This window comes from Triticum dicoccoides, chromosome 3A, assembly GCF_002162155.2.
Source record: "Triticum dicoccoides isolate Atlit2015 ecotype Zavitan chromosome 3A, WEW_v2.0, whole genome shotgun sequence".
In the NCBI taxonomy this organism is placed as follows: Eukaryota; Viridiplantae; Streptophyta; class Magnoliopsida; order Poales; family Poaceae; genus Triticum; species Triticum dicoccoides.
This window is the reverse complement of record NC_041384.1, coordinates 538,945,369-538,969,095: the sequence shown is the minus strand read 5'-3', so window position 1 is coordinate 538,969,095 and position 23,727 is coordinate 538,945,369. Positions and strand designations below refer to the sequence as shown.

The 23,727-nt window shown below is 44.6% G+C and overlaps 2 protein-coding genes across 2 annotated transcripts; one reads left to right on the top strand and one right to left on the bottom strand.

Annotated features, from left to right (window-relative positions):
* Positions 1-3,161: 3,161 nt before the first annotated feature.
* On the top strand, positions 3,162-6,498 carry LOC119269041 (calcyclin-binding protein-like). Its single transcript, XM_037550788.1, has 5 exons — positions 3,162-3,389; positions 3,503-3,640; positions 4,436-4,675; positions 5,927-5,986; positions 6,078-6,498. The coding sequence occupies exons 1-5, from the start codon at positions 3,273-3,275 to the stop codon at positions 6,180-6,182; spliced, it is 660 nt and encodes a 219-aa protein (XP_037406685.1). The 5' UTR covers positions 3,162-3,272; the 3' UTR covers positions 6,183-6,498.
* A 1,289-nt stretch (positions 6,499-7,787) lies between these two features.
* LOC119269040 (katanin p60 ATPase-containing subunit A-like 2) lies at positions 7,788-14,834 on the bottom strand. The gene is made up of 12 exons (XM_037550787.1): positions 14,659-14,834; positions 14,410-14,541; positions 14,242-14,297; positions 13,343-13,408; positions 13,160-13,267; positions 12,433-12,499; positions 10,094-10,178; positions 9,719-9,879; positions 9,478-9,579; positions 8,532-8,754; positions 8,238-8,396; positions 7,788-8,129 (listed from the first exon to the last, which is right to left on the bottom strand). The coding sequence occupies exons 1-11, from the start codon at positions 14,659-14,661 to the stop codon at positions 8,263-8,265; spliced, it is 1,137 nt and encodes a 378-aa protein (XP_037406684.1). The 5' UTR covers positions 14,662-14,834; the 3' UTR covers positions 7,788-8,129; positions 8,238-8,262.
* Positions 14,835-23,727: the final 8,893 nt, after the last annotated feature.

The window sequence follows — 23,727 nt, the reverse complement described above, 5'->3', positions numbered from 1 at the left end:
TTGCCTTTGCCCTGAGTTTTGTTCTTGTTGTTTTTGAACTTGTTGGGCTGGAAGTTCTTCTTCTGTACCATGTGGGCACTAGAACCTCCCTCAGCTACTCGAGCACGTGTGTCCTTTGCTCTCGCCTTCTTTTCAACATCAAGAGTACCAATGAGATCCGCAATGGAAAACTCCTGTCTCTTATGTTTCAGGGTAGTAGCAAAATTGTTCCACGAAGGTGGAAGCTTGGCAATGATGCCTCCGGCAACACACACTTGAAGTACTCAAGTTCTTTTGCGAGCAACTGTATCTCATGAGCCTGCTGTACAACAGGGCGCTCATCAGTCATCTTGTAGTCATAGAATTGCTCCATGACGTACAACTCGCTGCCGGCGTCCGAGGCACCAAACTTGGCCTCGAGCGCAGCCCACATGTCCTTGCCGTTGTCAAACGACATATACGAATCCACAATGGAGTCACCAAGAACACTCAGAAGAGTGCCTTTAAAGAGGGTATCGATCTTCTCGAAAGCTTTCAGCTGTGTTGGATTAAGATCGCCCTCAGGCTTGCCCTTGGTGGCGTCATAGCAGCCCATGGTCTGAAACCAGTAGACTGCTCTCATGCGCGACCTCTTATATTGCGCCCCCTTAAAGGCAGGCGGCTTCAGATGCGCAACAAAATCACTCGAAGTAAATTGGCTATAATCAGGTTTTTGGATTGTCGAAAAAAATGAGCAAATTACTACGAGATTTAATCCGAATAAATAGGAAATAGATCATGACAGCAATAGCAGAGATTAAACTAATCATGCGAACTAGCATAGTAGATGAACAGATCACATCTAGGGCACATACTAGAAACATGAATTCTACCACGATCTCGAACAAGAAGGATAGAATAACATACGGTGCAGCGGGTGCAGCACCGCCGGCGTTGACGTTGTCGCCCATGTCGTCGAGGATGAGGTTGCCAAGGTCGGGGAAGAAGTCGTCATTCGCGAAGTCGTCGCTCGAGTGTGCTTCCCAAAAACCTGATCGCCCCTCTCCCGTACAGGATCACGAGAGGCGGGGTTCCGGAGGCCTGTTGTCCCTTCTCCCAGTGCACACCGATGAAGAAGACTTACTTGGCGGCGCAATGATTTGGAACGGTGGCGAGAAACCATACGAAGCGGTCGTGGCTAAGGTAGACGTCTGCCTGACTATATAGTGCGGGCCGGGTAGGTCGTGGGAGTAAACCCCACGTCCGAGTCGTCACGATCCAAAAGAATCAGAAATGGTTCAGTAATTAACGCGTTCATTAATTATTAATTAATGACTCATTAATTTTTCCCGAGCAGCAAAAATATAGACAACGTGCATAGCTCTGTCCTCGGCTCGGCTCAATCCCGCAACCCGCGGCGCGTCGTGACGAGGCATGGCGAGGCGAGCGAGGAGGAGGAGCGCGCGTGTAGGTCTCCTCTTCTCATACTCATACAAGTGGTAGAAGAGCTCATCTTATAAAGAGGTGCAACTCTCTCTCAACTTCCGGGGTGGGACTAAATTTTAGTCTCACTCACTCCACTCACATGTGTGCGTGAATGGGCCAAGAGAATTTCAGAATTTTAGTTGGGCTTTGGGCCAAAGGCCTACTAGCAAAATTCCAACAATCCCCCACAAAGTCTCATTGGCACATCTCATCATTTAGTTCCAAAACATTGTTTATATACCGGTGCTTAGTGGAGACTGTGAAGTTGAACTTCCACTTAGAGATTTATGCTACACTAGATCACAACTTGAATAGTGGACTATGCCTTGAACTACAAGTTTTCTGCGAGACTACTTTCACACAAATTCTTGACCGATACTGGGCTGCCGCAAGGCTTCCCCGTGGGTGGAGCGTATACGTCGTACTCCAGGGCCTTTTCATGAATTTATTAGAGAACACCCAATTCTCACAGACTGCGACGTTAACAGTCAAATTCATATAGGTGTGTTCCTCAGAAGATGTTCTGCAGGACAACATCTCTGCTTACCCGAATAAGCCACTTGGGACACATTAAGATAAGTATCAACCTGCAGAGAGTATTGCATCTTCATGAAGTTTGTGTGACTTAAGAGTTTCGCCATGGGGAAGACTTGCTTGGCGGCGCAATGATCTGAAACAGCGGTGAAGACTCCCGTACAGGATCTGGAACGCCGAAAGGAGGGATGGAGAAGACTCCCGTTCCTTAATTATTAATTAATGACTCATTAATTTTTTCACGAGCAGCAAAAACATAGACAACGTGCATAGCTCTGTCCTCGGCTCGGCTCAATCCCGCAACCCGCGGCGCGTCGTGACGAGGCATGGCGAGGCGAGCAAGGAGGAGGAGCGCTCGTGTAGGTCTCCTCTTCTCATGCTCATACAAGTGGTAGAAGAGCTCACTTTATAAAGAGGTGCAACTCTCTCTCAACTTCCAGGGTGGGACTAAACTTTAGTCTCACTCACTCCACTCACATGTGTGCATGAATGGGCCAAAAAAATTTCAGAATTTTAGTTGGGCTTTGGGCCAAAGGCCTACTAGCAAAATTCCAACTATCACAACTGGCATGTGGACAATGGACAATGTTGGTTGATGTTTTTTTTTGTAGTGAGATGAAAGTTTGTGTGACTTAAGATTTTCGATCCAGTAGTGTATCACTATAGTCCACCTACATGGCGAAGTGGTAGTTTCTTCACATGTGGCCTAAGGTCCTGCGCTCGAACGAGACTCCTTGTAGATTTTTATTTTGACATCAAGATACGTTCTTTGCAGAATTATATTATTATAAAAAAGTAAACGATCTAGAATTTCATTTCTCTAGCACCCCACCTGGTGTGGGAGTTTTCAGGGCATAGTGTATCAAAAAAAAATTGTTGAGAAAACATAGTGTGTATCATTTTCTTTTTTGAGACAAGTGTATCAAATGTTCTACACCGTTTTCTTTTCTTTTAGTGGACCAAATGCTTTACACCTCTGCCGCTCCAGCCCACGAGTCCACAGATATGAACAAGAGAGTAAACAAGACTCATTTCGGCCTAACAGGAGCCAGCCCAGCCCTTCCTTTCATAAGCCAGTAGCACATAGTGGGCCAAAATGCAGGCACGAAAGCTTTGGGCCCGGTCCATCGTTCTGCGCGTAAGTAAGCCGTCCATTCCTCCTCCACCCTACTGGTCTCCTCTGGAACCTTCCCCTTCCTTCCGCCCCAACCGAAACCACCCTACAAACCTCCTCGCACGAGCCAAACTCAGCCTCCCCCCACCCGAAGGCACGAGAAACAGAGAGAGCTCCGGAGATGTCGGCGGACGAGTTGCGGCTGGACCTGGAGGAGCTGCTGCGGCTGGAGGGCCTCGCCAAGCGCCCCCGCGTCGTCTCCCTCCTCTCCAACGAGATCCGCAGCGTCGACGCCAAGGTTTGCCTTTCCTTCTCCCACCGTCCCTGCGCTCTCCGCCGATCGATTCATTCCGGCGGGCTGGGCGGGCTCGGATTTTCGCATTGAGCTGATGTTCCTCTGTTTGCTGGCAGCTGGCCTCGCGGGCTGCGCCTGTGCCTGTGCCGACGCCCGCGCCGCAGGCGGTCGCGGTCGCGGCGGCGGCCCCTGCTGGTCTGAGCTATGTCACGCTGGGGTCATTCAGCTGGGACCAGGACAATGAGAAGATCAGGGTACGTTGCTGCGAGAAAGGGGTCATTTTTTTAACGATTCTAGCTCGTTGGCGATACTGATGTGCTGATTAGTTGATCTTATCTCGTTGTGCTTTAGACTTACAACCATATGGGCTCAGTGGCAAATGCTGGTTCGTAAAACAATCGCACTGTCAGAACAAAATGTTTGGCTGCTGCCAACTTATTCAATTGTTGCACGATCGATTGACTGGTAAACTAATGAAACAGTAATGATTAAGGATGCAATATATCTTCATCATGAGTTGTTGACTCGATGGAGGTCCCAGAATACAGAATATTATTGCACGCCTATTTTTCCTCAAGAACACTTCGATAGGGCTATCTCTGTAACTAAATATTGCAGTTTAATTTAAACTGCAAAAACGTCTTATATTAAGTTACGGAGGTACTAGTACATTTATTAAGCCATTTCTTGTATAGCCACTGAACAAATTTATCCTGTTATAATGCCCCTTTCCTTCTTACTACCACACGGGTTCTTGACAGTAATTGCAAACACAAGAACAGCTTATGGCATTTTGCTTGGTAGCTAGAACCCAAATTTATTGTATCTTGGTAATTTTGCATAATAGGTTAGAATTAGTTCTGTACTTCTGTTATTCATAGTAGGGCTGACTACTTGACTGGCGAAAAGTCTGCTTGTCATTATGCTAGAACCCAAGTTTATTGTCTTCTGCTTTGTATTAGTGAACTGAATTCCCATGACATTTGGATTTGAGGATTTCCCATGATGGCATTTAGATAACAGTTTTACTCTGTGTTCTGCCTTTTCAGGTCTACGTATTCCTTGAGAATGTCGACCAAGAGAAGGTGGAGACTACTTTCAAGCCAATGTCAGCGGACATCAAGTTTCATGATGTTAAAGGCAAGAACTATAGGTGTGCCATCCCAAAACTGAACAAAGAAATAGTTCCTGAGAAATGCAAGGTTGTGGTCAAGCCTACGAAGATTGTCATCACCCTGTGGAAAGCTTCTTCCGGCAATTGGTTGGATCTACACTACAAGGAAGACAAGGTAATTTCTGTGCCCAGCTATTCCTTGCTTTGGCCTCTCGACTTCCCTGAAAAAAAAATTAGGACTTAATTTCCCACAAACAAATAATATTAACCATAGTTCCCATGGGCGCTGGATTCTCCTGGGTGAATAATTTTTTGGGATGAATAATTTGTGGTAGTGATAATCTCTCAAGTGATCACCAGAAAATATATTGGAAGCATTCAGTTATGTAGGAACCTGATGCAATGGTTATCCAAGATTTGTTGTCTCCTGCATGTTAATACATTATACTGCTGTTGTGAGTGTTAGCATCCCTGAGGAGAGGTCGGGCAACAAAGACTTGTGAATTACAACAGCGCTAGATGGAGGGGACAAACCAGCTGGGAGAGAAATATATCTAGTGTAGTAGGATTTCAGAGTGATCAGAGCTGGAATTTAGGAACTGAGAGCGTTGTTTAGTTGTTGCTTGATCAAAAGATTACATGGCCACCTGGCCAGACCTTTGGGCATCACTGTGCTCTACTGATTCATCAGAAGCACCAATCTGCTGGCATGCTTTTGCTGCCATGAGAGCAATGATATGGTTAGTTGATTCAAAATACAGCTAATGTGTTCAACTACGCCACTACTATTCCTGGCCTTCCAGGTTATGAAGTACTATTGTTTGTTTCGTGCTGTTCCTGCGCATACCATTCCCATTTCCTCTCAGCTTTCATAATTGTGCAAAAGGAGTCTGTTTAGAAGGCTTTCGAGTCGGAAGCAAGGAAGTCACAGGCCTGCTTTCCTGGTTAAGGAAAACTGTCTGGAAAAGAAAATAGTTGTTGCCCCAAGGTTGGGGAAACAGGGCAAGTGAATACTAGGAAGCAAGTCGGTCTGAAAACTATAGTTAAAAAAGGCGCGCCTAAGCGAGCGCTTAAGTGCGCCTAGGCTCTAGGCGATAGCAAAACGCCTAGCGCATAACTGTGCTTAATCTGCGCATAAGTATGCGCTTTGATCAGAAAAGCGCAAGGCGGTGGCAAAACACACAATTAACGCCTAGCGCGTTTTTGAACTATGCTGAAAACCAGGAAGAAGGGCTGCTGAGGAGGTTATAGAGTTGAAGAGTGATCCATATGTCTGTTTGGCAACTTTGCTAGCCATTGAAAGTAAAATAGCTCAAAGAGTCTTGTGAAAGCAGGATTTGCTCATCTCAGTGAAAATCGTAAAACATGCTTTTGATGTTACTGCTACTGCTCATAGATAGACTAACTAATTTTATTTTGGTGACAGTTTAAGCCAAGCATGGACAAAGAGAAGGATCCCATGTCAGGAATTATGGATTTAATGAAGGTAAACACTCGTTCGGCCTCATGAACTCGAGCGATTTGTGCTGGCATTCGCGATCTGGCTTACATGAGCTATTTCTTTTTTTGACATGTAGGGCATGTATGAGGAAGGTGATGAAGATATGAAGCGCACAATAGCCAAAGCGTGGTCTGACGCCAGGTCTGGGAAGACGGCTGATCCAATGAAGGGATTGCCTTGAGCTGGTGGTAGTTTTGGTTCCGAGAGCTGCTATATGTGCTGAGCTAGTCCGTACATTCAGTGTGGTTTACTAGAGTAGTGTCATGAGTATCCGCATCGCATGTGTGAGATCGATACCTGTCTGATGATGATGGGAATGCTCGTTTTCCTCCGGTGTTTGATTGGCCTAATTTGCACTGCATCGCATGTGTGAAATCGATTACCTGTCTGATGATGATGGGAATGCTCGTTTTCCTCGGGTGTTTGATTGGCCTAATTTGCACATTCTTGCATTTGAACTGAGAAAAGATGAATGCATATGCTTGTGCTATGAGAAAGAGAATGTGTATTTGTGGGATTCACTCGTTATTTTGTTGTAGTCGTTTGTGGCATAACTTCTGTTGGCTAAAGATGATTATATCTGTGGTTCATACGATCTCCAAAAGGGGGTATAGTCCCACTAAAAAGCACAAAGCTTTGTAACAGGCTCGAAACAGAGCCCTGACTAGATTGAGCCCTTCTTTTTAAGAAAAGAAGAAGAAGCAAAAACAGTATTTTGAAACCTAAAAAGTCCTGAAAAATATAGGCACGTACATATCGATGTGTAGTGTGTATATACATTTTCCCTCAATACTTCCTTCGTCCGAAAATACTTGTCATTAAAATAGATAAAAAAAGATGTATCTAAAACTAAAATACATCTAAATATATCCCTTTTTATACATTTTGATGACGAGTATTTTCGGACGGAGGAAGTACAATTTTTCTGTTGAGGCGTACACACAGAAAAAAGACAGGTGGATCAAAATAGTTACTTTTTGTGTAGCCTAATGTATATAAAACACATCTATGAGGAAAATTGGGATTTTCTTTTGAAATTTTAAATCTAATTTTTTACATTAAAAATGCTCCAATTTACGCCCTCTTGTTTGTTTACACTACATGAACTAGTAAACTGCACCTTTTTTCTAGAACAAGGATTGCCTATTTTTCCGCATTAGGAAAACATCATGAAATGTATAAAAAAGCATTCTCGACATTTATTTCCTTCCATGTGAATCATATTTGACAAGGCCTAACTCTCTAGAACATGGACTGTCTTATTTCTTTTTTATTGGAGAATCGGATTCTTTGTACGGAAAAATGATGCTTCTAGAACACTATGAGACAATAGAGTGGTGGTTCAATTAAGAGCCATGTGGCAAAGTCTTGTGAGATGAACACTTTCTCTAACGGATCATCTCTCAACCGTTCGATGGAGCATATCAAAGTTGTTGTACTACATAGTGGTATAGGTAGACAAGTCAGGAATTTCTTTGAAAGATTATATGGTTCAATCACTATCACAGAAACAAAGCAATTTTCTTCATAAAATCGTCTAAATGAACATTCTCCCTGTGACTTGCATGCAGAAGCAATGTGTAGATTTATCGATTTTACTCAATTTTTTAATCCTACAAATCAGATAAGCCTTACGGAAAACATTCTTAAGAGATAGCATCCTCCAAAATTTCCATGAGAACCCTTTGAAGCGAAGAAACCCTAATAAGTACTCCCTCCGTTCCAAATTACTCGTCGTGGTTAATTTGGGACGGAGGGAGTATGTGTGAAGCGCAAAGAACTGGACTGTAATGTTCCATACAACATGCCTAACATTTCTTTCTTTCTTCATAAATCCTACTCAATGAATCATTTGTTAATTATTTTGGAGTACGATCATTACAGGGTAATATTCCAGTCTAGTCAAGCAGAGCTGCCGCAGAAAAATCAGATGCCCAATGATTGCATCCCAACTTAAACCAGTCTAATGTATTTAGCAACAATTTTTGCATCCTGCTTGACGACTGTCAAAGGATAAATATAACGGTGCGACAAGGCCATTTTGATTGGTGTGGCCTTGTTGTAGGGCAAGATAGCTCTGTACCAGTGCATGTTCAAATGAACCACCACCGTGCATCACTTGGCAAACCTGCAGACAACAACAAAAATAAATATTCTACATTCTTCACGGAGGGAAATTTTAGTTTCTTTTTATTGACTACATGCTTGGCGAGGCATATTTTCGCGCACAACTGACCTGAGAAGCTGATCGTGGTTTGCTCTTAGGAAAGAATATGGCTCCCATAGTCCTGGTTAAATTTTTCATAACGATGTGCTTGGAGATGGGCTGACGGCCTTGTGTTGCTCAAAGCAAGTTCAACGTCTTCAGGTTTGAGAGGGCCAACCTCAGGCAGCTCTACACCACGAACGGTAATAACGAATATGTAATAAGTTTGATCAGATCGGCAAGAACAAGTCTAAAAACTTAGGCACTATTGTATTTCACAGGAAAGTACAAATGGTTTTAGGAAATCAAGAAATCAAAACTAACCTTCCTCTGGCACCAGCTCATCACTGGCCTCAAGAACTGACATGAGACGTCTCAGTGGCTGCATGGCAGCTTCTTTGCACACGAGACGGATGTCTGAACCGGAGTACCCTTCAGTCTTTTCGACCAGGATATCATATGGGACCTCTAGATTTGAGGTCATTGCTGGCAAAAGTTCCTTAAACATGGCCTGCCTTGCTTCAGCTTCAGGAAGTGGTACAAGAATCTGATGAACGATGCCAAAAAATTGTGCAGTTAATTTATCAAATATATGGCATGGAATGTTTCCTACATATCACACCTGCTTTCTTTTTACAATAAAGGCCTCACTCATACAAGCATGTCTTCCTACTTTGATCTGTCCATGATATGCAGTTGCAAATCAAATGTTTTGTAGTAATGGGTTTGGGTATAGATAAACTATAAATAAGAAAAATGTTGATTTTAGTCTTACCGCCCAGTAAAGAAACAATATTATATGCTAGCATGCTCTCTTCTACTCCCTCCGTTCCCAAATACTTGTCTTTTTAGGCATTTCAAATGGACTCAACATACAGATGTATGTAGACATATTTTAAAATGTAGATTCACTCATTTTGCGTCGTATGTAGTCACTTGTTGAAATCTCTAAAAAGACAAGTATTTAGGAACGGAGGGAGTAATATTTACCACTAATCGAATACTTTGGATACATCTCAAGCATCCATTTCCATAAGAGTAAGATATGCTCTTCATTTGGAATTCAAATAAAAGCTTCTTCAGGTCTGACATATAAGCCCCACAAAAGAATATTCAACCAAAGCATGACTGAAATGATTGGTATTAACAAACATATATCTGTCGAGTTCAAAATTCAACTTGGTTTAAACAATTTTGGCAATGAGATTGGGAGCATGTCCTTCTTTGTTTGGAAAAACAACTTGGAATAAAAACACAGCACTGGCCATACCCGCTTCTCAAGCCGACGGAGCATAGCTGCATCTAATTCCCATGGTAGATTTGTTGCTGCAAGCACAAATACTAAGTCGTTCGTTTTTGTCAAGCCATCCATCTGCAGTAAAAATTGGTGTAAATATGACTAAACTGAAATCAGAAGCTCAGCACGCTTCAAGCTAGGGCTTAGGAGATCATGTAGTAGGAAACAATGCATTAGAATACTAGCTTATTTATATTTGTGAACAAGTAGACACCTGAATAAGTAGCTCAGTCTTCAAGCGTCGACTAGCTTCATGCTCACTACGAGCTTCACCACGCTGACTAATAATAGCATCAATCTCATCAAGAAATATTGTTGATGGTGCATGATGTCTTGCAAGCTCAAAAAGAACTTTGACTAGCTTCTCAGAATCTCCTGCACTTGCACAAAAGAACATTCCATTAGTTATTCCTTCATCAAACAAACCTTAACTATGTTACACATAACAACATAAATATGATATGATAAATGACCACCTGAACAAATTACCTAATTGTGCAAAGCATGCCTAAATTACCGGTTGTTATGCAATTTAAGTAATTTAATCAAATAACTGTATGCAGGACAGAGGGAAGTTAACAACACACACCACGCCATTTGCTGACAATTGATGAAGCCGAGATGTTGAAGAATGTAGTATTGCACTCAGTAGCAACTGCTTTTGCCAGCATTGTCTGAAAATAGAAAAGAGCACTACTTTAAATAGGCAACACAAGGAATTCTTAATAGCCAAAAAAATGGTTGAAAAGAAAAGGAAAACCATAGAACTATAACATGTATACAAATGACCCCCCCACCCACCCCACAAAGAAAAGAAAAACTACACGTGTCTAATGCCAAATGGCACTCGCAAGCACTTTTTTTTGAAAAGGAGGATGACCCCTGGCCTCTGCATCAGGACGATGCATGAAGCCATTTTATTAATTATCACCAAGACTTTACAAAGTAATATCTGTCGCTACTCCTATCAACTTGATGAAGGGGTGCAGATTGTCTGAGCCGCATACCCAAACCTCACACCAAAGCCCAACATCTAAAGCCGGAGGCCCCAACCAAGCCACATTGCCGGGTCTGGGGCACAAACCGGTCCGACGCACTCTCAGTGGTCACCGCATGCGCACGCCACAGAGGCCGCCACAACCGTCTTCCACCGATCAATCTTCAGAGCAGATACTGATGCATCGACCTTGCCAGGCCTGACGTTGACGCCACCATGACACCAGACAACGCCACCTCCGTACACGCGTCCATCATCACACATCCGTCGCCGAGACCCTGCTGCGCCACGCCGCCGAGACTCCACATCGTCGATGCGTCACATGAAACGCCGCTCCACCGCTGAAACCGTCCACTGGTCCCTCGAGCCAATGCACACCTCCAAGAATGACGCCCCCAAGGGGGGAACAACACAAGAGCGTCGCCGTCATCTTATTGATCGACCGATCTAGGGTTTTCCCTGGAAGTAGCAGATAGAGGTCTAGAGCTTCTCCACGACGATGCCTTCAAGAAGGGGGCGACACAGAAGAACGCCGCCATCGCCGGCCTTGGCAACTAGCCGAGAGCAAGGTTTTCACCCGGATCTACTCGATGAACCTCCATCCAGCATCGTGTGCGCCAGATTGCCACCTTCAAAGATCTCGACTATGGCCAAAGCGAGCTAGACCCATCAGACGCACGCTGACCCGAACTGGATCAACGAAGCCAACGGCCATGACATCCGTGGCGGTCAACACCACCAAAACGAGCACCACGGGGGGATGAACCACCGTTTGGACAGGGCTAGCAGGAGCACAAAGATCCCACCGCTGCACCGCGCTTGAAGACCGACCCACGCCACAGGACGCGTTGATCCGCCTTGCACCGATCCATGCCGCCGAAGCCGCGCCGATCCGCGTCGCCAGAGCCGCACCGATCCGCCTCCATGTTCCGCGCCAGCCTGCCGAAGAGCGCCGCCGGAGCCGACCCGACCATGCTAGGGCCCGCCGCCACTGACCACCACGAGGGCTTTGCCCATGCGATTCCGGCCGGCGAGGGCGGGGGAGAGAAGGGGCGGAGGGGGCCTGAGAGTGGGGCGGCGGCGTAGCCCACCACTTTTTTCGGTCCATACGTGCAAGCTCTAAAATTGGGGGAGAATTTCACTTCCCCGGCCTCTGCACCAACTAGGGATGCACGCAGCCTTTTAAGCATGAGTACCAGGATTTTTAATCATGGTTATGCACCAAGCCTAGTCCTCAAGGATAAATGTATGGGTACCAAGAAAGCCTGGTCGTCAAGAATAAATAGGAGCCTAAATTATCCTCTGTGAGGAGGTGTTGGGTTTGTACATCCACTCACCCAACCAGTTGAGCTAGGCACTCGGAAGCACTTGCTCCCTTCTATAAAAAATCATTCTTCCAATATTCTCACATGTAGATTCTTGATTATGTTTACATATAAAGTTTCATGATAATCATGATATTATTATTGTGGACTGAAAAATAAACAAACCCGAAAAAATTCACAACCTAAAAATGTTTTTAGCTCCTCATTTTTTTATGCAGACTACAAATCAACAAAACAAATCACAAAATACTTGACGGTACGTGATTCCATGTCAGATTTTTTTTGGATTTTCTAAACTGATCCTCTGAAAAGTAAATTAAGTGGCCATGTGAGCTTGGGTGCGGTACACCTACAAGTATCCCTTACAATATTAATTTTTGTACCACATGACTACTGCTAAACTTAGAATGAACTATGATCAGAATGTTATCTCTACTATGATATCTCTTGCTACAAAATACAGTGAAGTAGTGATTTATAATGTCCTAGGGTGGAGATATAAGAATACGTGGAAAATAAAAGGTATGTAAAGGAAAATATGGACATATATTTTTTGTGTACTAAGTGCACTAAATGCAGAAGTAACATCTGGAACAAGTTTACAACCTTCCCTGTTCCAGGAGGACCAAAAAGTAAGATGCCTTTCCACGGTGATAGTAGACCAGTGAAGTATCTGAATATTGTAAAAAATAAGATTATGAATAATTGACAGATTAATCATATGCAGTACGCCTTTAAAAGGTTTAGTATCTAGGTAGACAACTGGAGCGGGACCATTCCGAGAACTTCCAAACCCACACCTCAGAACCCCCAGACCATTCTGAAGAAAGATCAGTGACTATTTTGCATAAAATAAGTAGACCAACGCGACTATCACTTTCCAATTATGTTTTAGACAAAAGTGATGGGTACAATCTGATAGAAGTATTTTTTTTCTAAAATACATTAAGGTTCAACTATTATGTGCTCTTCTCAAGTGTGCGTATCAAAGCCGTTATTTTGCCATTCTTTGTTAATTCATTTAAATACGTAGGATAATTCATGGTAGTTGGTTGCTTTGCTCCCTATAAGCTAAAGAATCAAAAGAAAGGTGAACAAGAATATAAAAATTTATATGATATTAGACATCAAATTTTTCTGCTACAAAAAGACCTTCACTACCTTCCTTCTATGAATCTATTGCTTATTTATAAAAGAGAGGGCCATCACACAAAGAAGCTGACAATCTGAAATACCACTAGGGAAGGGCACAATGATGGTGCAGTTGAACACACTAGGAGGTAATGTCCAAAGATTAACTTTAACCTTATGAATCATAAAGTAGCAATCTTACTTTGGGTACTTTATGGGCATGACGACTGCTTCTTTTAGCAGACGTTTTGCAGTCTCTAGTCCCTTGATGCTTTCCCATTGCACATCAGGGCTCCCGCGGATAATATCCCTGAAAGGAGGAGAATAAGTCGATAGCTAGACAATGCCATCCCTAATTCTATGTGAAGCTTAGATTACTCCTTACCGCAACAATGTCTCTGCTAAGTTACGCATTTCAGCTGACTCAAATTGAGGTAGGAGAGGCTTCTGGCTGCAAAAGTAACCTCCATAATTGTAATGTTCAAGAAGAGTAGATATTCTGAATAACTAAGATTTGAACATGCAAAATCATTTTTCAGGGAGAGCAAATGTTGTAATTGAAGTGAAACATAATGGCAACTTGAGACTTTCCATATGTTAGTTTGCTGTGCTATTTAAGAATTTTTGGTGATGACGCCTTTTCTTTCTTTCCATGACAATTACCATACAGAAGATAGCACAAAGATATGAAAAGAACTGGCCTGTGTTGGTCCTTTTTATACAGGAAATGAGAAACTGTTAATAATTCAAGGTATGCTCCAGCTAAAACCCGAAAATTATGCCCAAAATTGTCCCCTTAAAGACATCCCCGGTAGCACCAATCCTAGATGGTTTCAATATTCTCTTGCAACACACATTCTAAAGTACTTTCACAGCTCTATAAGTAAGATGTCCAGCGCAACATGGCCAGTTAGTAAGGTTTGGCACCCAAAAATCTTAATCTCCAGTTGAACTAGGGATGCACCTGATGCAGCCAAGCCCCTTTAGAGGAACTGCATTGTGCACTCATGCATTCAATAAACCAGCCGAAATAACATGAATCAGCATCCCATATTAATGGCCATACAATTCCAATTCCATGCCAACTAGGCCTCTCTACCCATTCCACAACAAACACATTCCAACAAATCAATAGCTTTCACTCAGTCAAACCCCTTTCATTTCGCACCAAAACTAATGCCCAAACCTATAGCTCAAGATCTGATAAGCAAACCCCCATCGCATGCTGCATCGAGCAGCTAAAGAATGGATCTTAGTTAAGACAAAAACGAAGAAATAACTCACATCACATCAGCATTCCCATCGCGAATTGCCGCGGCGCGCATCTCCGGCTGCCTGGCCTGTAACAGCAAAAATACGATTGTGGGTCAAGGGAAACAGGACCAGCCAAGAACACCCGCGTGCACGTAATCGCTCGCCAAAGAGGCCAGCGCACAAGCACAGGGCACGGACCTGCTGCTCGTACTGCTCGTAGATGGCCAAATCGGCGGTCCTCTTCTTGACGCCCCCGTTGGGCGCCGCCCCGTTGGCGTGCCCGTTCTGCTCCGGCTCCTGCTTCTTGCCCCCGAAGAACGCCCTCAAATCCTGAAAAGAAGGCGGAGAAAACGAGGTGATGATCGGGAGAGCCAAGGCGCGGGATCACGAGATGCAAAGGAAGAGCAAGCGAGCGGGGCCAGAGAAGTGTGTCTCAGTGACGCGCACCATTGCTTGGATCTGCCGGCCGCGTCTACGGGCGCCGGAGGGGAGAGTGAGAGCGAGCGAGCCGACTAGTGTTGATGTTCGTGAGCTCGCTCGGACTCCCCGGAGAATCGGGAGGGGGGCGGGACAGGGACTAGTACCAGCGGTTGGCTGCCGGAGATCGGCGGGTGGGTCCCGCTTCGATTTGTCGAGATGCCGCCCATGCCAGGGGAGGATCTGGATCCACGCGGATACTATTTCCCATCGGCCTTCGGCACATGTGGCATGTGCGCATGGGTTCGTCTCGTGGACTCACCAACCACACCAGGAAGAATCTCTCCTGTAACTGAGTTTTTTTCTTTTTCAGAAAAGATAAGATCTGTTATAAAGAAGTTCATCAGAAATACTAAGCATCCTAAATATAATAAAAATTACATCAAAATTTCTAAACCATCAAACAACCACTACCATCGTCAGAACGGGTTGCTTCCCTACCTTTGTCGGCCTAATCTTGTCGAGAACGGCCGGGAAGTCTTCGTGCACATGTCCCTAAGAGCCAACGCCTTGGAGCCGATGTTGAACCCTTGAATCTATCTGAAGTGTCTTAGATCTCACCGTCACGCACATATGACAAGAAACTCTAACCTTGCCTCCCCAAGGAGACAAGAGAAATTTATGTCAAAGCTACTTCGACTCCGTCTTGGCGGACGAAGTCAAGGAGGATTAGAGCCCGAAATACTAGATAGAAGGCGAGGTACCGCCATCCGCCCAAGCGCCACCCCTACGAGGACTAAAAATTCCTAACCTAAAGTACTAGCTGGGGCCTAGGCATTGGGGTTCCATGCCCCTTCATTGGCCGTGAAGCGATAGGCAGAGGGCGAGAAAATCCACGGTTCGTCGACAGAGCCTCAAGGGACGGATTCTTCGTCCTAGCCGCCACTTTCATGAGAGAAGAAGGGAAAGAGAAGACTGGGTTTTGATTCAGATATTTAAAACAATTCTCTCTTTAATATCAAAACAAAAGTCTTCTCAAACCACAAAACTAACTCCTTTTGACCCAACGTAAGGGATCTTTGGTGCACCTTCTCTGACATACCTTAAAACAACCCTCCCCCTCCCAATTCTATTTTTCGTTGTTTCTCTCCCTCTTGTGCATACACGAACACTTTGAACTCATATTCGGCATGAAAACAACAATCGAAACTTGTATGATCCCACCACATAGAGTTCAACAACATTTTTAATACATATTTAAAAAAGTCATACTCAAATTTAAATTTAAACATAACATGCAAAGCAAAGTGATGATCATAAACATAGAACAAAAGTTTATCCAAAATTATCACACATGGATCATCAAATGCGACCATTGCTGCCCTTAAACCTACCCATCTTTGATGCCAAGACATGTCCATGAGTGCCTCCGTGTGTGACCTTTGTTGTCTAATAAGGCCACTATTGTCCATAAACATAATCTTTTCACCCTTGATCCATTTTATGGGCCATCACCTCATCTCTAGTGATCATCAACTTCTCCCGCTCAATGGCAACCATGCGTTCCCCAGTGCCTTGAGCTATATCCATCTAGCTGCCTTTTCTTCGTTGGGGTTGGAGTAGGAACCTCAAAAATATTCTCGTTGGCCACCTTAAATGGCTTTGAGATTTGGATATAATCAATCCCGATGGCATCATTCATCATGTCTATAGTCACAACACTATGATGAGTATTATTCGGCTTTCTCTTGATGCCGTGTGTGTGGAAAAAAGAATATTAATCAATGCGTTTGAAAGAGACAAATCGTGGTTCATAGTATTCAATTTAAGGCACAACAAAAAACCGTTTGCATGTATCATTTCTTTGGCAAGATCTTGTTGCCGTAAAACGAAAGTTTCAAAAGCAACGATGGAAGGAGTGCTTGCGAGCCTTGATAACGCGATACTCGTGGGTGTTAGTGAGTTACTCTAGCAACATGTTGTCTTTTACATACCTTTCAATCCCTTTTCGTTGCAAAGTTCTTCTTGGCAAGCAAGTGTAAGCTAAACGAAGTAGAATAATTGTGAGTTCATTACTTTGTCTAAACTAATGAAAACTTTATGTTAATTATCTTGAGCTAACCCGCTTGCATAATAACCATTGTCGTCGCTATAACTATGCTAAGTTTTCAGATGAAGAAAGTGTTGGGATATCTAGGTGTACCCATCATAAGCGAACCAAAACCTTCGTCTTATTTCGATTTAAACAACTGAGTTCCTTACGGTTCTGTTCTTGCTCGAGGACGATTAAGGTTTAAGCTTGGGGAGGTTGATGAGTGTACTCATCCTTCCACCGTTTAAACTGGATAATCCTGGATATTTCGAGAAAATCAATCTAATCTTATCACTAATGACTAATAAATGCAAATTACAAATATCTTTTCTCAATTTGTTTTTACAGTAAATGGACCATTAAACGAAAGGAAGTTAAGCTATACATGGAAATATGAAGTGTAAAGATCAAGCCAAAAAATGGGAGCGTGCCATAGAAGAAACAGAGGAGAAGACGATGTCTGGTATGAGCACAGGCGCTCGTACCACCCTCCACTAGCTCCGTGACGTTAGCCATGATGCACTTTATAAAAAGCTCATGGCCCATTCGCAATAGAACAATCCCGCAGAGAGCAGAAGAGTCACCAGGATCACTATCACCACCAACCACCATTGCTTGGAGAAACCCTAGCCATCGCCAACTCCATCTCCATAGCCATTATCCACATAGTTTGCCTTCTTGTAATCGATCCATTGCATAAGACGACATTGTAAGACTATACAATCATTCATCTATCAATGTCGTCTACAATGTTTTCCATCTGTGATCTGATTGCGATGTTTGAGTAATTCCCTCCGGCAATGGGTCGAGGCATAGCCTTGTAGCCCCATGTATTTGTGCACATGATCATTGACATTGACTTTACTTAATTGAACGTCATCCGTATGTGTTATTTGCAACACATTTGTCTCTTATCTCTCTCTCATTCTAAGGCTCCAGTACCCGGAATCTCGTAGATCTATCAAGGAGGAGGTAAAGTACAAGAACGCATGGAAGGCTATACCAAAAGTTTGTGACAATAAGGATTAGTATGGTAGCCCAAAGCAACTCGACCATGAGATGCAGTCATTAAACACCTAATGCATTGGTATGTAGAAAATCCTTAATAAGGGCATCTCCAACAGCAACCCGCAAATTTCCTCCCGCATCCGTCCACGGACATGGATGCGGGAGGCCGCTATCCACCCGTAGCTGCATACATTTCAAACTCTTTTTCAACAAACCGAATGAAATTCGTGCAAACAAGGTCAGACTTCGTATAAACATGACAGATTTCATACAAACCGAACAAAAATGGTTACATTTTGGATACATTTTCAAGTAAAAATGGTAAAACTACGTGCATGTACGGTTGCGCGTAGCTCCACTCCCATGACACAGATACACTAGTCTACGGCCAGCCGTGGCAGATCCCTTTGTCTTCCCATGTCCGACAACCCGCTAACTAGATTGTCGGGAGTCTCGGAGACATATTCTTCCCCTGTATCTTCCCTATGTCCGGCTGCACCGCTCATCGGAGTGGCAAAGAGGGTGCTTCAGCCATAGGGGAAGGGTGCTTCCATGGAATTCGGATGGGTGCCCCAAGATGGTCTAAGATAAAGGAGAACCAGACAGGTCAGCAGCAATGGCCTTACTGGGACCCAAGCGGCCGCGCCCTCCCATGTTCTACTTCTCATCGGTGATGGCAGCGGGCGCAGACGTGCGGGCTGCTACCTCGTCGAAATTCGTGCAACCGACTTCTTTCTCTGCCTGCATGGCATAGCTGCACGCACGTCGATGGTGGATGGCACGGTTGTAGGCACTTGAGGCGACAGTGCCCGTGCAACCATGCTCCCCGCGCGTGCCAGCCTGGAGCAACTTGCTCCGTCGGGCTAGGCGAGGGAGGTGGAGCAACGAGCTGCCTAGCTCATATTCGTTGGGCTTGGCGGGCCAATCCTCGCTTTTATGCCGGAGAACTGCTCTTGCTGCTCATCGGATGCCATCGAAAGGGTGGAGAAAATGATGGAAGGAGGAGATGGGGAGCGGCGAAGTGGTGTAATTCTTGCCCGGCGTCTGGCCTCGTTTAAATAGAGGGCAGATGGGAGGAGTGGTACGTCCATTTTGCATCATGCTTTTATATTGATATTTATTGCATTATGGGCTGTTATTACCTATCTTGGTACAATACTTATGCCCTTTCTCTCTTATTTGACAAGGTTTACATGAAGAGGGAGAATCACGACAGCTGGAATTCTGGACTGGAAAAGGAGTAAATCTGAGAGACCTATTCTACACAACTCCAAAAGTCCTAAAAATTTACGGATAATTATTTTGGAATATACAAAAAAATATTGGGCGAAGAAAGTACCAGTGGGGACCCACCAGTTTGCCACAAGGGTGGGGGCGCACCCCCTGGCTTGTGGGCCCCTAGTAGGCCTCCGGTGTCCATCTTCTGCTATATGAAGGGTTTTGACCTGGAAAAAATCAAGAGAAAGCTTTCCGGATGAAGCGCCGCCGTCTCGAGGCGGAACCTGGGCATAAGCAATCTAGGCCTCCGGCGGAGCTGTTCTGTCGAGGAAACTTCCCTCCCGGAGGGGGAAATCATCGTCATCGTCATCACCAATGATCCTCTCATCGAGAGGGGGTCAATCTCCATCAACATCTTCACCAGCACCATCTCCTCTCAAACCCTAGTCCATCTCTTGTATTCAATCTTTGTCTCAAAACCTCAGATTGGTACTTGTGGGTTGCTAGTAGTGTTGATTACTCCTTGTAGTTGATGCTAGTTGGTTTATTCGGTGTAATATCATATGTTCAGATCCTTGATGATAATTAATACTCCTTTGATTATGAACATGAATATGCTTTGTGGGTAGTTACGTTTGTTCCTGAGGACATGGGAGAAGTCTTGTTATAAGTAATCATTTGAATTTGGTATTCATTCAATATTTTAATGAGATGTATGTTGTCTTTCCTCTAGTGGTGTTATGTGAATGTCGACTACATGACACTTCACCATGATTTGGGCCTAGGGAAAGGCATTGGGAAGTAATAAGTAGATGATGGGTTGCTAGAGTGGCAGAAGCTTAAACCCTAGTTTATGCATTGCTTCGTAAGGCGCTGATTTGGATCCACATGTTTCATGCTATGGTTAGATTTATCTTAATTCTTCTTTCGTAGTTACGGATGCTTGCGAGAGGGGTTAATCATTAGTGGGAGGTTTGTCCAAGTAAGGACAACACCCAAGCACCGGTCTACCCACATATCAAATTATCAAAGTAACGAACGTGAATCATATAAGCATGATGAAAACTAGCTTGACAACAATTCCCATGTGTCCTCGGGAGCGCTTTGCTTTATATAAGAGTTCGCTCAGGCTTGTCCTTTGCTACAAAAAGGATTGGTACACCTTGCTGCACCTTAGTTACTTTTGTTACTTGTTACCTATTACGAATTATCTTATCACAAAACTATCTGTTACTGATAATTTCAGTGCTGGCAGAGAATACCTTGGTGAAAACCACTTGTCATTTCCTTCTGCTCCTCGTTGGGTTCAACACTCTTACTTATCGAAAGGACTACGATAGATCCCCTATACTTGTGGGTCATCAAGGAGCTTGCCCGACGTTGCACCTAATGTCGGCCCGCTCATGAACGGATGTGTGTCCGGAGTAGGTTCCTCGGCTTCCATGTGGGTTTAATGGAGGCATTTGAATGCAACGAGGAGGCGTGTTCAGTCGGGTATGCAACGGGTGGCGCCCTCGGCTGGCACGCCGCTTCAATGGCAGAGGCAATTAGAGGTCGTGTCCGCCCTGAGCCGTCTTCAATGTTGAGCGGCGCGCTCCACAGCAGCATGAGTGTGGGCAGTTGGCGCCGGGTGGGAACGCGCGCAGGCGAGGGAGGAGGGGTTTGGGTGGGCCAGGGCGGTCAAAAGCAGGCGTGTCAGCGGTCCGGACTCCCACAAACCCCCCATGTTTGTCTCCGATTTGCGGGAGAAAACGCGTGCGGACCGCGCCACTGACCGATACAGGGCCGCGTTGGATGGGTTCCGCGGTCTGGACGACTACAGGAGGTTTGTGGGTCAATGTTGGAGATGCCCTAACTAAGGTAACCCCGCGCAAGATAAGGGTCTATGCTGGACAATAGACTCACGATGCTGGTCAGTTGTGACATTATTTGGATGCATTCCCCACATTTACATGTTGAGAACACGCCATAACGATGTCTACCAGGACTATGTTGGAAATCAAGACAAGATCGTAAGTGCAAGTATAAGGTTGTAAGTAAAGTCATCATGCCCTAGCCTATTTCCACACCACCGAAATATTTCTATACAACTTGCGATATCCGGTCTAGGAAACTAGAACTTCTAAAGACAACAATAACTTGGTTGAATCCATGTATATTAGCATTACTTTCTGTGGGTTCAATACCCAGGGCCAGCCTTGGGAAAAATGTAGGGACTATCTGCATCTGAAACCGGGTCATAGGTAATCAACCATTTTTCTAGTGCCATTGCCATGGAAGCATCTTTGTTACCCTAGCCAGGTGACTAGATGCATTGTTTTATTTTTTGTTCAGTAGTCTTAGTTTCCTTTTTCTCTTTAGTTTCTTTTTTTGAAGTTGTCAAAAAACCAAAAATATCATGGCTAAGAAACTTGGGGAGTTTGCAACGTGATGTTGCTGTAACGAACTGAGTGATGATTCAAGTTTGTGAGCTTCTCAAGTTGGAGTTAAACTCCTGTGAGGTCCTTTTGTGTGGTTCTCTAGTTTCATTTGGCTCCTATGTGGTTGCCTGCCACTAAAATGATAGCTCATGTGTGAGCGTTGTTAGAGCATCTACAGCCGAATTTGGCTAATCCGACCCCTCAAACGCCTGCAGACACGCCTCAACACTCGCGTCCCTCATATCTGAAACCTCAAAACCATGCAATTCATGCAACGCTACATAAAACACATGATCAAAGCGCAGTTCATCGGATTAGCCAGACAAAAGGAACATCATTCATCGGAGTTCAACCACGGTCAGTGCAAATCCATACTACAAACTTATGAAACATAGATAAAATATAAACATAACAAGAAAGGGCGGAGGAAATCACCATTTCCTTGTCGGCCCTTCTCCTTCCGGCCATCGGCGCGGCTGTGGCCGTCCTTCGTGTAGGCGTCAGCGTGAGGAGGTGTGTCATCATCGGAGCTGGAGGTGGAGCCATCCGTCAGGTCGGAGTCGGAGCTGCACCTCATGCCTAATAACCTGGGGAGTAGGTGGTCCTGCTCCTTGGCATGGCGGGTCGCCTTCGCTGTTGCCTCCTTTGTTGCCTCATGCTCCGACAGCTTGATGGTGAGTCGGAGTGCCTTGGCATTCTTGTAGCGGAGGCGCCACGCATCCGTCTCCGCTGTCGTGAGCGAGCGGCGGAGGACAGACGCGAGACTGCTGCCTCAGGATCGACCGGCGCGCTCACGCGCGGACGACGTGCGGACATCGACTCAGACGCCGCTGCCCTCTCCCTCGCTCGTTGCCGCTCACGTCGAGCTGCTCGTTGCTGACACACAAGTATAGGGTATCTATTGTAGTCCTTTCGATAAGTAAGAGTGTCGAACCCAATGAGAAGCAGAAGGAAATGACAAGCGGTTTTCAGCAAGGTATTCTCTGCAGGCACTGAAATTATCGGTAACAGATAGTTCTGTGATAGGGTAAATTATAATGGGTAGCAAGTAAATAAAGTAAACAAGGTGCAGCAAGGTGGCCTAATCCTTTTTGTAGCAAAGGACAAGCCTGGACGAACTCTTATATAAAGCAAAGCGCTCCCGAGGACACATGGGAATTGTTGTCAAGCTAGTTTTCATCATGCTCATATGATTCGTGTTCATTACTTTGATAGTTTGATATGTGGGTGGACCGGTGCTTGGGTGCTTCCCTTCCTTGGACAAGCCTCCCACTTATGATTAACCCCCCTCGCAAGCATCCGCAACTACGAAAGAAGTATTAAGGTAAACCTAACCATATCATGAAACATATGGATCCAAATCAGCCCCTTACGAAGCAACGCATAAACTAGGGTTCAAGCTTCTGTCACTCTAGCAATGCATCATCTACTTATTACTTCCCAATTCCTTCCCCTAGGCCCAAATAATGGTGAAGTGTTATGTAGTCAACGTTCACATAACACCACTAGAGGAGAGACAACATACATCTCATCAAAATATCGAACGAATACCAAATTCACATGATTACTTATAATAAGACTTCTCCCATGTCCTCAGGAACAAACGTAACTACTCACAAAGCATATTCATAATCATAATCAGAGGAGTATTAATTATCATTAAGAAACCGAACATATGATCTTCCACCGGATAAACCAACTAGCATCAACTACAAGGAGTAATCAACACTACTAGCAACCCACAAGTACCAATCTGAGGTTTTGGGACCAAGATTGAATACAAGAGATGAACTAGGGTTTGAGAGGAGATGGTGCTGGTGAAGATGTTGATGGAGATTGACCCCCTCTCGATGAGAGGATCGATGGTGATGACGATGGCAATGATTTCCCCCTCTCGAAGGGATGTTTCCCCGACAGAACAGCTCCGCCGGAGCCCTAGTTTGGTTCTGCCCAGGTTCCGCCTCGAGATGGTGGTGCTTCGTCCTGAAAGCTTCTTCTTGATTTTTTCCAGGGTAAAAGACACCATATAGCCAAAGATGGGCACCGGATTCCTGCTAGGGGCCCACAAGATCAGGGGGTGCACCCTCCACCCTTGTGGCTGGCCGGTGGCCCCCCTCTAGTACTTTCTTCGCCTAATATTTTTTATTTATTCCAAAAACATGCTCCGTGAAGTTTCAGGACTTTTGGAGTTGTGTAGAATAGGTCTCTAATATTTGCTCCTTTTCTAGCCCAGAATTCCAGTTGCCGACATTCTCCCTCTTCATGTAAACCTTGTAAAATAAGAGAGAATAGGCATAAGTATTGTGATATAGTGTGTAATAACAGCCCATAATGCATTAAATATCAATATAAAAGCATGAT

Bases quoted from the DNA above. Each gene is read 5' to 3' on its own strand.
- LOC119269041 (XM_037550788.1), top strand. From the start codon at position 3,273: ATGTCGGCGGACGAGTTGCGGCTGGACCTGGAGGAGCTGCTGCGGCTG. The intron at 4,676-5,926 runs GTAATTTCTGTG...TTTTGGTGACAG, and splicing joins TACACTACAAGGAAGACAAG to TTTAAGCCAAGCATGGACAA. The intron at 5,987-6,077 runs GTAAACACTCGT...TTTGACATGTAG, and splicing joins GAATTATGGATTTAATGAAG to GGCATGTATGAGGAAGGTGA.
- LOC119269040 (XM_037550787.1), bottom strand. The intron at 13,268-13,342 runs GTAAGGAGTAAT...TCCTCCTTTCAG, and splicing joins TTAGCAGAGACATTGTTGCG to GGATATTATCCGCGGGAGCC. The intron at 8,755-9,477 runs GTATGGCCAGTG...ATCGTTCATCAG, and splicing joins TCCGTCGGCTTGAGAAGCGG to ATTCTTGTACCACTTCCTGA.